This window comes from Strix aluco, chromosome 4 (assembly GCF_031877795.1).
Source record: "Strix aluco isolate bStrAlu1 chromosome 4, bStrAlu1.hap1, whole genome shotgun sequence".
NCBI classification, from domain to species: Eukaryota; Metazoa; Chordata; class Aves; order Strigiformes; family Strigidae; genus Strix; species Strix aluco.
Window position 1 is genome coordinate 26,542,733 of NC_133934.1, and position 13,519 is coordinate 26,556,251.

The window sequence follows — 13,519 nt, forward strand, 5'->3', positions numbered from 1 at the left end:
AATCTCCTTGTGAGTAGGTCTCACTGAGCCTCTTTCAGAAGTTCTGTTGCGATTATAAATTTTACTGCTTCAAACTGTGAGCTAAAAGCACCCTGCCAGTACTGTCATTTTGAAGCCAATGAGCAGTGTGGAGCTTAGATTGTGTCTCGACGTGTAATAGTTGCTGTGTTTATGAATAAAGGGTCGCCTTCATGAGCAGAAAATGAAAGAAGCCAACCATGCTGCTGCTGTGCAAATCTTTGAGAAAGTAAATACTTCCTTGCTGCCTATGAATGTATTGGATCTGCATGGTCTCCATGTGGATGAAGCTGTGAATCAGTTGTCCAGAGTGCTGCAGGAAAAAAGTGAAGGTAGGAATAAGTTAATTCCTGCCCCCTAAAAGTTATTCTCTTCATTTTCTACTAAGAAATCATAATATACTGGAATATCAGAGGGAGTGAATGTAATTTAATAACATGTAAAAACAACTGACTTCTGTGTTGTTTTATTTTCAAAGTTCCCCTATGGAATTGTTTTTCTTTGACATGGCAATGAATCTTTTTGCTCTCTGTCTTGCCCACCCCCAACCCCCCACCCTCCCCCGTGCTTCTTTGTAAATCTTTCTTTTCCTTCTGTTTTATCCTTTTAATTTTTTCTTGAAGACTGGATCTATCCTTCCTGTCATTTTTAACAGAGGTGGTAACACAAATGTTTGTGTCATCTTCTCATTGCTTTATCAGAACTGTGTTGCTTTTTTAATCTTTAAAGAAAAATCATTATGTGTGAATTCTAACCACAATGATTATATTGTCTTCAACTTTTACATGAAAGTGTGTGATTTGAGCTGTCTTTCAGTAACTTCCATATCGATTTGTCAGCACGATCTCTTGAGATCAGAATACTGCTGCTTCCATAAATGTCATTTTGTGCAGTTTTGCTTGAGGGCTTGTTTTTTTTCCCAGTGGAGTGTTCTAGTACTTCATGAGTGTTCTTGCTGTAAAAAGATACATTTTCTGCATTATTAGTTTACCCTATAAATTTAAGCACACTGGGAATGCTTTTATAAGAATCTTTCTTACGCAAGGTACCACTGCACAAACCTAATTTTTTGAAACATCTACTCCACAGAGTAGAAACAAAAGTGTTCAGTGTGGCCTTAGATAATCCTTTTCTTTCAATATACATGAGATAATTACATTTCATTATCTTGTGCTATTTCTAAAATGCAGTTTGTATACTTTAAGCTGTAATCTAATGCTTTTTAGAGCTAAATTTCCTGAGCTGCACTTAAATCAGGAGTCCTGTAATGATCGTAGGGGCTCTCTGTTCAGTCCATGCACCGAAATCTAAAACAAAGTTCATTTCAGTGTGCATACATGGGAAAGTGATCAATACTGGGCACTTAGTGCTGGCAGAATTAACAGTAGACTAACATAAAACCCAAATAAAGTTAAGCGAGAGAGAGAGAGAGAGGGTAGTTGTCATGTGAACTGATCATCTCGAACTGGCAAATCTTGGCTTGTTATGAGAATCCAGTTTAATTTATATTTTTTCCCTTTTTTTTTCAAACTCTTCATCTGTTTAGGTTGCTGTGATCTCTGGGAGAAGAGCAATTGCATTTGCTATCAGGGCTAAATGCCCTAATAAAGCTCATGTGATGTGTTGATCTGTTGATTCATGGTGTTCCAACATAGCAGAAGTTAGTCCCAATAAGTGTGACTTCAGTGTCAAAAACTGTGTGGATTTATATTTTATTTCTTCTTCCTTTCTTTATCCAATAAAATATTATTTCTTTATTCACATTAATTTAAGATAAAAGTGAATCAATAGGGAGAAGTATCACTTAAAAATTAACTAAGTTACACCCACCTCTTACTTTTGCTATGTTAATTTACATCACAGGATATAAATTCCAAGTGAAGACTAGATGATAGAAACAGTAAAGCTGCTATGAAATTAGAAAGATTTTGTGATGATCACAACATGCATATTGCAAGCAATCTAGATTTAAAAAGCTTGACTCTATTTTTTCAGAGTATCTTTTTCAGAAGAGGGGAAAAATGGCTGTGTTTATGTAAAAGATGCATAGCCAGCATGGGAAAGCAAAGTTTGAATTCACTAGTGAGAATTTTCAGCAGAATGGATGGAAAGGTTATACTGAATGCCAAGTCTCTGCTGAGGGAAAATTTTAACCGTTACAATCCCTGCTGTTACAGAGTACCAGCAGACTGGTGGTAAACCATATCTCTGTGTTATCACGGGAAGAGGAAGCCATAGTCAGGGAGGAGTTGCTCGCATCAGACCAGCAGCTATCAGATACCTCACAAGCCACAACTTCAGGTGAGTTTAGATTTTTGTTACTGATACATTTTTTTCTTAACCCACATTTAACTAACTGAAAATTAAAGTTAGTTTTAGAATACTGTTAAACTACTAAACAGATTAAGGCAGGTCTGCTGTTTCAGGTTAAAGTAGCTCTGCTGTTTCATAAATCCCATGCAATTGTGTGACACGAAACCATCTTATATGGAGCACCTATTAAATGTTAGATGTTTTACTCTGAGATAGATGAAAACACTATGAATTAAACTTCTCTAAACTTAGTTTAATTACATATTTCCATTCAGGGTTGCTAGCTTTACTGTGAAAAGTTATTAATCCTGCTTTTTATTGGTCTCCAATACTTGCTTTAGCTTTCAGCTGCTTATGTGGGACAGCAATTTAGCAAGTCTGGGCTGGCACCAGTGTGTTTGCTGCTTTTTCTTTACAGAAGTGTATGAAGGTGACTCTGAAGGTGGGACTCAGAAATAGCAAAGACTTCCCTTCTCGTTTCCTTCTAAATTTCTACAGAAGACAAGGGAGAAAATCTGTTTTGAAAGGAGAATGAAAGGGGAGCAGGAAAAGAGGAGGAGAATTAATATAACCAAGAATATTGGGCAGCCTTTTTTTTTTTTTATGAAATATTCCTCTTAGTTTCTGCTGTTTCCAGCTCTTCACCTTTCCAGACCCTGTAAAATCCTCCTTCACTGTCACATCCAGAGGACATGATGCTGATTTCCTGACTCACACATACTTGTCTGAGAACCTTATCACTTTCCATATGTTTGATGAGGGCTGAAGGAGATGGCATTGCACATAGCTTTCATGTTGAAGCTTCATCTTTTCTTGTTTCACAGGTTCACAGAAATAAAACCAGGCTGCCTGAAAGTCATGCTGAATTGAAGGGTTGTCAAGAAGAGAAGAGGAATATAGAAACTGAGGTGTCAGATTACAGCTAAAAACTTTTTGAACAACTGCAATAGTATTTTGTAGTCTGTTTTAATGGATAATATTTTATTACAAATGGTCTCCATTTACAGCGCAGTGGTTTTGTCAGTATGTTTCCAAGAAAATTTTTGTGTGGAATGGATTCTTTTTTGAACCTGCAAAAAAGACGACACTTACAGGATTTGAAGTCTCAGAAATGCAGATTAAGAATTCTGCTGAGCAGTATTTGATGTTTTAAAGGGAAGTTAAGGTACAATTTTTAAATATAACTGTCTTCTCAGCATACCCAGTTTATGTCTTTTGACCCTCACACATTTTAACTGCTGTGGATTCTGTGCTTTTAAAACATAGTACCTTGTACAAAGTTATTTTGTGATTCAGAACTTTGTGCTAAACCCTTCAGAAGAGCACAGGGGAGGTGGGAACTCGGCAACTACTGATATTTCAAATCCAGTACAGCTGAGTGCTAAATATTTCCAGGTTTCTTCAAAAGTCTGATGTAGTCTGTTTTTAGTGGTTATTGTGATGCGTTGACCAGTTCTATCATCCTTATTCCATTCTAAACTTCTCCCAGTATTGATGGAAGTTGCATGTAAAGGACTGTGCAGTAAGACCAGGTGTGGTTTTGATAATTTTGCAGGCTTACTGTCATCTAGTAAAGGGAAGAATACAACTCTAGTTCAATCTCTACTTACACATAGCTAATACTGTAATTTTGCAGGAAATGCCCTTACATTTTTTTAACATCTATGGGATTAAAAGTGTTTCTTCCTTTATGGCTTTTTAAATGGAGCAAATTGAGTACTGTCTCATTTTACAGGTGTCTAATAGTGACGTGTCTTCGTTCTGTGTGTATTAAATTTGGTGAGCTCCTTGTATAAAATATGATTGTCTGTGAGACATTTTATAAATGTGTTTTTAACATCAAAGTGAATTCTAATACTACAGTAGTAATTGCCTAACTGAAAATCTGGGAGTACAAAAGTTATTCTGTTGGTGGTGGTGTTGCATCAGCATCTAGAAATACCTGTGTAAAAAAGCCAAAACAACAACAAAAAAGCCCCAAACAGAACCCCCCCAAATTAAATATAAACATCTGTACTTTGGCAAGTGTTTCCAGTAAGCAATCAGAATATTTTTTTAAATAGAAATATCTTTTAGAATGTATTATTACTTTTAATGATATCTTTGCCTCTTGAAAGGCATACGAGTTTTTTACTACGAACTGTTTAATCTTTGTTGTAAGGTTTTTTCAGAACAGGTATGAGTTGTGTATTAGGAATAATATTAATAGGTTAAGGATTAATGGGAGGGGTTTTTATTTTTAAACCACTTTTGCAGTAAATTTTATACAGGAATTACATGCACGTAGACTTTGTGTATGAATCCCTATGTGTGTGCAAATTCTGCCATTTGTGTGCATGAGTAGTAATAAGCAAGGAACTTCTGTGAGAAAAGCTGTGCAGAGAAATAGCTTTCACTTGAAAATGTGTCTATGTAAGTTGATGACAAACTGAAAGACATGATGTTTCCTCAAAACCCGTATTTACTGCAATATATACACAGTGAATGCAATGTACAGTAGACTTAAAAATGAGTTTGTCATACTTCAACAGATACAATAATCTTTTCATGGTGATTTCAAGTGGAAGAATAGCTTGAATAATATTTAATCAAAGGGAGTTACTGGAATAATAGACTGTCGTAGTAAATTCCATATTTTTTGTGGGTACTTAGTTCATCTGAATTGTGTCCCTTCTCTTTTTCTTTCTCTCTGGGCTGCTCTGGTAACCAGTGGGTGAAACTCAAAAGATCTGTGCTCCGCAAACAGCACTAGCAGAGCTGTTTCTGCCACCGCATGATGTCCTGTGTGGTGAAGCCCACGCTCTATCCTCTGTGATGGTCCCTCAAATGGACTGAGATCTCATTTAGGCACTTAGACTCAAGACAGCAGTTCAGACTATCAACTGTCCAGGGTTGCAGATGCTAGAATTGCCTCAGTGGAGCTAAGATCTTTCTTTTGGACTAAGGAGTTTCCTCTGCTCCTGAACAGGTTTTCCCTAGTGCTACTGTTTATAAGGAATGGAGGTGCAGCTCTCTGGGGCAGCTCTTTGAAGCGTACTCCCTGTTGGTTGGCCTGGGTGGCTGAGTTGCGCAGCAAAGGTCCCAGTGTATGCTGAGAAGTGTTGTGTGTTGAGCTGCTGGGGGCCCAAGCCCTACAGCGATGTGCTTGTAAAGAGGGAAGTGCCAACACTTCTGGTTGTTTTGCAAGGGGGCCTGATTCACTCAGCATGTTCACACCACTGACATGGACAAAGACAGCTTAGATTTCAGTTCAGAAGACAGCAGAAAAAGTTGTCTTGCCCATCTGTTCATCATAATCTAGTTGCTGACAAGTTTACCCTGGAGGTGAGAAACACAGCTTTTCACCTTCTCTGGCCTAGCAAGGGAACAATGATTACGACTGACTCACTTCCCCAGAAAATGCTAACCAGTGTGCTCGGGGGTATTCTTGAAGTTGCCACTTCCTGAACCTCTTTCAGAATTGCCACTGCAAACTGAAAATGTAAGATCAAGGGGACAAAAGAGATTAAAGAATAAAAAGTGCATAAACAGTCTCTGGAAGAGGGCTAGGACTCCAGAAAAGAAGCTGTTCCCACTGAGCTTCAGTGTCCCTCTATATTATTTTTTCATCTCTTATTCCTGTTTGGATACATACATAAAAAATGTTCAGGGCAAAACCTCAGCTCCACCCCTTACTAGGAGAGTTTGTTTTCTCCAGTCTGTCAGTGTCAGCAGAGTGCATCACTTAAGAGCAATTTGGAGTACTTCTCTCTCTCCCTCGCCCCTTTGGGTACAGATTGAGGTTTACTAAGGTACTCTGAATATCCTACCTGGTTATAGGTTGATCATTCACCCAGTATAAATTGATTACAGGCTGAACTTTGATGGAAGACAATGGTTTAAAATCGTAACATGGGCAGAACTAGTCTTGCCTTTGTTGAAGTTAGTGGTAGACTCTCCATCATCTTCACCAACTTGGGATGAGGCATTGCAGTTCCAACTCAGAGAAAATATGATGAGCTCAGCCTTTTTCTCCCATAGGAGCTTAAGCATGTGTTTAGAAGCTGTGCTGAGCTGGATGCAGAATGGAGAAGATCAGTGCACAGAGAGAAAGAAAGTAGAGTTTTATTAGTAAAGATCTCCATGCCTTCAGTTACTTGCCAAACTGTCCAGAAAAGAAACACTGGACTTCTTGTATTTCTTTGACTGTTTTTATAATGTATAGTGGGATGAATTAAATATAATTGTTTCAAAATGGTATTTCAAAGTAGGTTACATTGTAGAACTTCCAGATTTTCTGATGTCTTTTGCAGTTACATCAGTGAGAATCCTGAGGTATTGCATAAATTGTGTATCAACTTATACTTTTAATTAAAAGTAGCACTTAGCAGTATTGCCACCAGCACTCTAAAATAATGTGTGACTGTTAAAATACCTATTTTGTGTACCACTCTTTAGTCTATTCTTCAACAGCATGTGGTTGTGATGACTGGTAGCCTTTAATATGTGACTTTGGGGTTCTTTTTTGCAAAACATTTTAACATTTATCCCAATTTTTAATTTAGGAAAATGATTTTTTTAAATACAAAATTTAATGCTTGTGCTAGCATTGACAAGTCATCTTACAGTAAATAAATAAAAAAAAAGGTCCAGGGGTGCAATGAAGAAAGTTGTTCTAAGTAATGTGAGTGTTTTTAAAAATATATTTCAGCTGATTGTGAAAGTAGTAGGACAAAAGTGATTAAAAAAAAGAATAATTCAAGATACATTGATAATACTTGAATGATTTTGGCTTTTGCTTTTAATAGTATGTGGTACAATTTTATTTAAACTTAATGTTTTTATAGGCCTATTGAAGGACACCTCCAGGCAAAGTTTAACTGGCATTTTTTTGTGGCTGTTGGAAACTATTCTGACTTGGGAATCCCTTTTTAAACAATGTCCAGAACTCTAGTCACAACCTAGAACATCACTAGAACATCTGGAACATCACTGTCATGAATATGTACAGTGTCAGGAAAGATCTTTACATGGTTAGCAGAACGTATATTCTAGAAAGCTTTACTTGAGGAAGTGAAGTGTAACGAAGTTGTTATTTAATCTTGCTACAAAATACGGTGGGTAGACAAGAAAATTATTTTATTGTTGATAATGGCAAAGAAGGATCATCATAAATGGAATATGAGAAATTATACATAGACTTTATGTTACTGATGCTTATGTCTCAAATGCAGTTCACATTTCCAGAATAATACTGCCCTCTTTGTGGAGCTGAGATGGTAAGAGTATGAACACTGTAACAAAGAAGAGTTCATTGACTTACTAGAATTCCCAAGTACCAGTTCTCTTAAAAAAAACCCACACAAAACCCAACCAAAGCCCAACTGTTCATGCTATTTCAGCTAAATAAACTGTGCAGAGGATTAAATGACTTGTATGTGAATATGCATGTGAAAAGACCTAGTATTGCAGCTACCAGTTGTACAAACTGTTAGGACCAGTACATTGGAAGATATCAATGTCTATTTTTAAATTAAAGTAAAAAATGGATTTTTTTATTTGTATAAAGTTGTAATTTTGCTGTTAACTATAACTTTCATTTTTTACTGAAAAACCATTTTGTAATTTGCATTTAGAATTTCTAATGTGAAAAGGAATTTACAAAATATAGTTTAATAAAGGATTTTTGCCACAAGTATAGCCTTCTGTCTTTCCTTGGAAGACTACATTTCAGCTTGTATCAAATTTTGTCGTACAGTAGTCTGGAGCTCTGCATGAAAGCCACTTGCCTTGGCTTCAGGATACCATCTGTAGGGAGATGAAGCAACCATCTGCAGGCGTAAAAAGGAACAGATTTGTGGCCTGATTAGAAGTGTTGCGAGTGGGAGCTGAATGCTCACATTACTGAAAATGAGGGTCGTGGTTTGAGATTTTTTTTTTTGGCCTCAAGTAGCTGAAGAGATGCTGTTCGGGCCTAGCTTATTTTGTGGGAGAATGATGACAATGGTGCATGTCAAGGGGAGGGGCAGGTATGACCACTGTTAAGATAAGGGTTTGGGGGAGGGAAGTGCTCTGGATAGACCTCATTTAGCAAGACCCCTTAGGTCAGGGGCATTGACAGGTCAGATCCTGAGAAAGCACAGTTGCTGTATCCTCATTGTGGATTCAGAGCTAGTAAGCCTGGCTTTTCCCAAGCCTGCTCTGTGCAGATCAAGTGCAGATATTCCTGTGTCATGTTCCTGGAAGTGTGGAAAGACACCTGAGAGCAAAGTGCTGGCTAGAGTCCAGCCTATTTTATTAGCTCGGGTTGAGGACAACTGGCTTTGACCCGAGTTAACTCCTGCAGAGTCATTCCTATGACTTCATTGCCTTGTAGCTTGGATAGACTGCAGAAACAAGCTGGGTTTGTGCATTTGCACAGCAAAGTGCGATCTAATAAGCTGTTCAAGAGAGCAGGGAAAACAGGTTTTGGGAACACATGAAAGCTTGGCAGATGGTGGCTTAGATCTGACATGGCCGATTCTGAGCCACGGCTGCTAGACCACTGAATTGGTAAATGGTTGGTTGTGAGGGCCTTACAGGACTCCCTGCTCTGGCAGTGTGGCTCAGGGTCCAGCTTGGGGATTAGTCTCTCAAATTGTGTTTTAAAGTGGAGGTACTGCTACTAGACTTGCCTTCTCTTTGGGGGCAGGACAGCAGTTCAATGTGGAGACACAGCTTGACTCCTACTCTTGCTAAAACAGTCCATCCTGATTCACTAACTTCTGTTTCAGCTCATGCCTATATTCATGCCTATATTTCCTCTGTGTGCTGGGCTAGCTCTGACCTCCTCTCTGCTTGCAGCTGGGAGTTTTCTCCTCGACAGTTCTCTGGGGGTTTCTGAGAGTCCTCCCTATTTAAATAGGAGAAGTGGAATATTTTAGTGTGTCCTTACTTATGGAAATGATTTGAACCTTACAGCTGAAAACTGAAGTGTGGTAAAATAAAAATATTGTTTGAAGCAAACAAATTTTCAGCGCAAAACATTAAAGTACAATTAAAGGTATTGTCTGCTGGTGGAACACATGGGGTAGCTCGACAATAGGTGGTGCCCTTGCCAATGGCATAGAGTGATGGTGGCAGCAGCTTTTACTGTGCCCTTACCAGAGCTGTTGTTTCTCTGTATGACATGCACTAAAGGATGTTATTACACATCACGTGCAGTTCGTTTCTTCCTCAGAGGGAGAATACTATATTCAGAGTATTGTTTTGGTGACTTTTTTTTCTTCTTTATAGATGGGTGGGGCAGAGTTTGTTTTCAAAATATACTTGCTGCTCTGTGCTAAAGATGGGCAAGACAAGTTCATTTTTGCACTCAGATTTAAAGATAATAACATCGGGGTTTCTCCTTTAGCTACCCTGTGTTGGTTTTTGTAGGTTAGTTGTCTGAATGCTTGGACAAATCAGCCTGTTTGGAGACTGACACAAAGACATTGTGCTGTTTGGTGAAGTCCTGTGCCACTGTGGGTGTTGCTGGTGGCACAGAGTCTTCTTGAAAACCCTCATGCGGAAGTACCCTCTTGATGTTGCTTTATTTTCTGCATCACAGGGTCTGGATGGGCTAGCAATGACTTCTCATTAGTTGCCATCATTAATTGTATAGGATAGGTCGGGGGATAAAAGTTCCCGTTTTCCTATAGCCTGAGTGGTTTCTACATGGCACGGAGCTGGGAGGTGCTGTCTTTTGAGGATTAGCTCAGAGAGCCTTTTCCATAAACAGGGCATGTGTTTGTCCTGAACGACAGTTAGGAGCTTTGGCTTTCTGGGAGTGTGCCATTTAGCAGCTGTCTCTTGCTAAGGAAGGACCTTCCTTACCAAACATGGTGTCCATTTCCCCTCTCCACCCTTCTGCCAAATCCAGGAGTCTTTACCATCCCGTGGGCCTGTCTGCCCTGTGTCTCTGAGTGCTGGAGAGCCCTTGTGATGCTGAACCGGGTCTGCAGCCTTTCTCTCCCATGCCTCAATGGAAAATACATCAGGGAGATGGTGAGGGAAACTATGGGGCACATGGCTACCCTGTAAGCTGTGAGAATCTTTTGGGGAAGATCTATGGAGGCATGTGGATGGGCCACATCTGAGGGGGCATGTTGCCAGCTGCGGGTACAGGCCCTGAAAGAGCTGTGGAGAAGGTTGGCTACTGGATCAGAGGTAACCAGAACCAAGAGTCTGCTGTGGTGAAGAAGAAAGGCCTATTGTAGCATGAGGGGCTTTATGCTGGAGGATGGATGGTAGCCTGGAGTAGGGGCATGACAGTGAATTGAGAGGATGGCAAACACTAGAAGGCATCTGCAAAAGCTGATGGGGAAAGGTGTTGTGTGGCAGATGAGCAGTGCAGAGGTGTCTGGGAGACCCTGAGGTGCTGCAGGACTGTGTAGTAAGGTACCATGCATGGATGGGGCACCACTGCTGGGGCAGTTCATTTCCCTCAGCTCCAGCAAAGCAGTGCTGGTGTATCCAAACCAGCATCTCAAAGCAGACCGTCACTGAGATGCACCATTTGGAGGTCTTGCTGAATTAAATGTTGTAGGGCTCAGCATCCTGTGAGCAACTTGTTTTGTACCGTGTTCAGGTTTGGGGTTTTCATTTAGCTTTATGTAGCTTTCATATGTTAAGAATGCTGAAGATCTTTGTCTTGACTGAGATAAAAACTGTGTTGCAGACTTTGGGGGAGGGGACGACTTGCAGTTTTGGTAACTTTTTGGCAAACAAATGGGGCTTTTAGCATCCCTTCCATGATAGACATTTAGGCAATCCCTACCACTTCAGGGTTTGAAAAAGGCAGCCTTGTATCCCCAGTGCCACCAGAGGTCCCTATGGCCTGAGACCCTTGTGCTGTAGTGCTATGTGATCTTTAACTCAAGCTGCAAAACCAGAAAGGACTGAGGGGGAGCACAGGATAAAAGTCACCATCTTGCTTTCCTCCCTATGGTCCTAAGCTGTTCTGTGTCCTCTGTCATGGTGCTGGGTCTAAAACTAGGTTTGTGTACGCCTTGTGAGCAGGGAATGTTTTTTCATATGGCTTCAGGAGACATCTTACATGACTTGGGGAGAGCTAAAATAATAGTAAAAATATTAAATGCTGGTGCATTTCTTCTGTGTGATCAGGATGTGATATCTGTGACTTTCTTTGGGCAGTAGGACCTCTGAGTGTGGCAGTGCTGCTATGACAGTTGCTCTTTCTATAACCTTGGTAAATGACTATGGATCATTATTATTTTTATATTATCTTGGGAAACAGGACCCTCCACTGTACACATCCATGGCTGGTCGTACATACTGGACAGGAGAGCAAGCAATGGAAATCCTCTGCCTGTGGCGCAAATTTAATCAATTTGGTCTGCAAATGGACGAATGGTAGTCCTGTCAAGTCAGGCTGTGGGAGCTCTACATAACAGTGTTTGCTCTGTTTGCTAACTCAGAAGGCATTGCCTCAGATTCCCATCTCTAAGTCAGGGTAAAAGTACTCTTCCTCACCTGTGTGTCCTTCTTGTCTTTCCAGATTATCCCCTTTTACTGTCTTGTAGTGCCATATAGGCAAGCCACGGGTGACTGGGAGCTTCAGCTTTTCAGCATCTGTCAAGATAGCCATGTAAAGTGGCTATCTTAATAAACTGCAGAGAGAACAGAACGTCCCTGGAGGGATGATGCACCCTGGCTGGCAGGGGGCTTCCCCCTGAGAGCGCTTTGGGAGCAATTCAGGGTGCCTACGTCAGCCTCCCACTGATGCCTTTGGGAGAAACATCTCCGTGTTCATGAACTAGAAAGGAGAAACCGGCTGGTGAAGCGGGGAGCCTGAGACTGCACAGTATGATTATCCCCATCTCCTTCTTCAAAACAGGAGGAAGTAGGAAAAGCACATTCAAAATAAAAACAGCTGCTGCCTTCATCTTGCTGATTTTCCCAAGAGGAACTCTAATGGCTTCTGACTTTGCTGGGGCAGGAGGCCTGGTTTGTGCCTGCATTTCTTTTCCTGACAAGAATGACGTACAGACTGCAGAAATAACGAGGCAGGGCAGCGCTGTGGAGCGGGAAGGTGCACAAGTGGAGCAGGGCCAGGGCTGGAGCAGCTGCGGGGAAGAAGGGAGAGAGGAGCAGCTGGTCCCACTTGCCGCAGGTGGGTGCCTGGAGAGCTGTGTGTTTGGCCTTAAGGTGGCTGGCGGTTCCCCCAGCCCAGAAGCCAAGCTGCCCTGAGCTGCGGTTTCCTGGGGCATGGTGCTGCCGCCGCTGCACCGGGGGTTGCTGCTGGGGAGGCAGAGAAGGGGGAGCCCCGGGGCCGGCAGGCCACAGGGCCTGGCCTGGGGCCACCTCGAAGCAGAGCTGGTGAGAAAAGCTGCTTCCTCTGGCACTTCCCTGCTCAGCTCTTCACCCTCCTAGGCAGAATGAAAGCAGGAACCAGCGTTTCCTCAGCGCTTCTGGCCTCCGTCAGTGTTTTCTCGCCTGGGCAGCTGCGCTGGGGAGCACCTCAGCTGCTCTGAGGCGTGGGCAAGGCCAGGGGGTGCGTGTGGGAGGTTGACCTGGCCCTGAAGCCATGGAGTAGCCTCAGGTTGGGTGTGATCTCACAGAGAAAAACCACTGAAGCCGCCTCCACGGTTTCACCAAAGCCATTGGGATTACTGTTGCATTAAATCCAGATGGGGGCAGGAAGTGTGACTGTCCCTGGGGAGAGAGAAAATTGCAAAAGTCAGACAATTCACAGAAACAGATGTGGGCTTGCACGCTATGTGTGTGGAAGTGTTTGCTGGCAGGAGAGGGCTGCCCCTCAGCCCCCGGGCTGCTGAGTGGGGCCTGCCCGCCCTGCTGGCCCCTGCCTGAGCTCAGCTCTGCCTGCCCTGCAGCCCTGGCCACCACCTCCCTGCCACAGGCAGCCTGCCCACCCGGCCACTCTTCCCCTCTCCCTGCCAGCTCCGGGGCTGCATGGCTACTCTGTGCTCCTCAGGGCTGCAAATATCTCCTAAGAGCTCCAGCAAAAAAACAAGGGGTGGGCAAATGCAGAAGAAATCTTGTTCCCTCAATAGGGCAGACGAGTGTTTCAGGAATTAGTACCTGATTTGGGGGAAGAAGATCAAATTTGTTCTCAGTGGTGTGACTGCTTTTATGCTAGACTGTATCAGAGCAAGAGACAGAAGAATTAAGAAACCATCAGCGCTTCTCTTTCAAGAAAGGGGAAGTA

The 13,519-nt window shown here is 41.9% G+C and overlaps 1 protein-coding gene across 7 annotated transcripts in view; it reads left to right on the forward strand.

The window, feature by feature from the left end:
* Positions 1-8,005, forward strand: part of N4BP2 (NEDD4 binding protein 2) — a 43,124-nt gene extending 35,119 nt beyond the window's left edge. For all 7 annotated transcript variants that reach the window (XM_074822381.1, XM_074822377.1, XM_074822375.1 and 4 more), the window contains 3 exons: positions 182-350; positions 2,196-2,319; positions 3,156-8,005. In XM_074822381.1, coding sequence (XP_074678482.1) covers positions 182-350; positions 2,196-2,319; positions 3,156-3,201 — 339 coding nt within the window. In that variant the 3' untranslated portion in view covers positions 3,202-8,005. The remainder of the gene's footprint in view (positions 1-181; positions 351-2,195; positions 2,320-3,155) is intronic.
* The last annotated feature ends 5,514 nt before the right edge of the window (positions 8,006-13,519 follow it).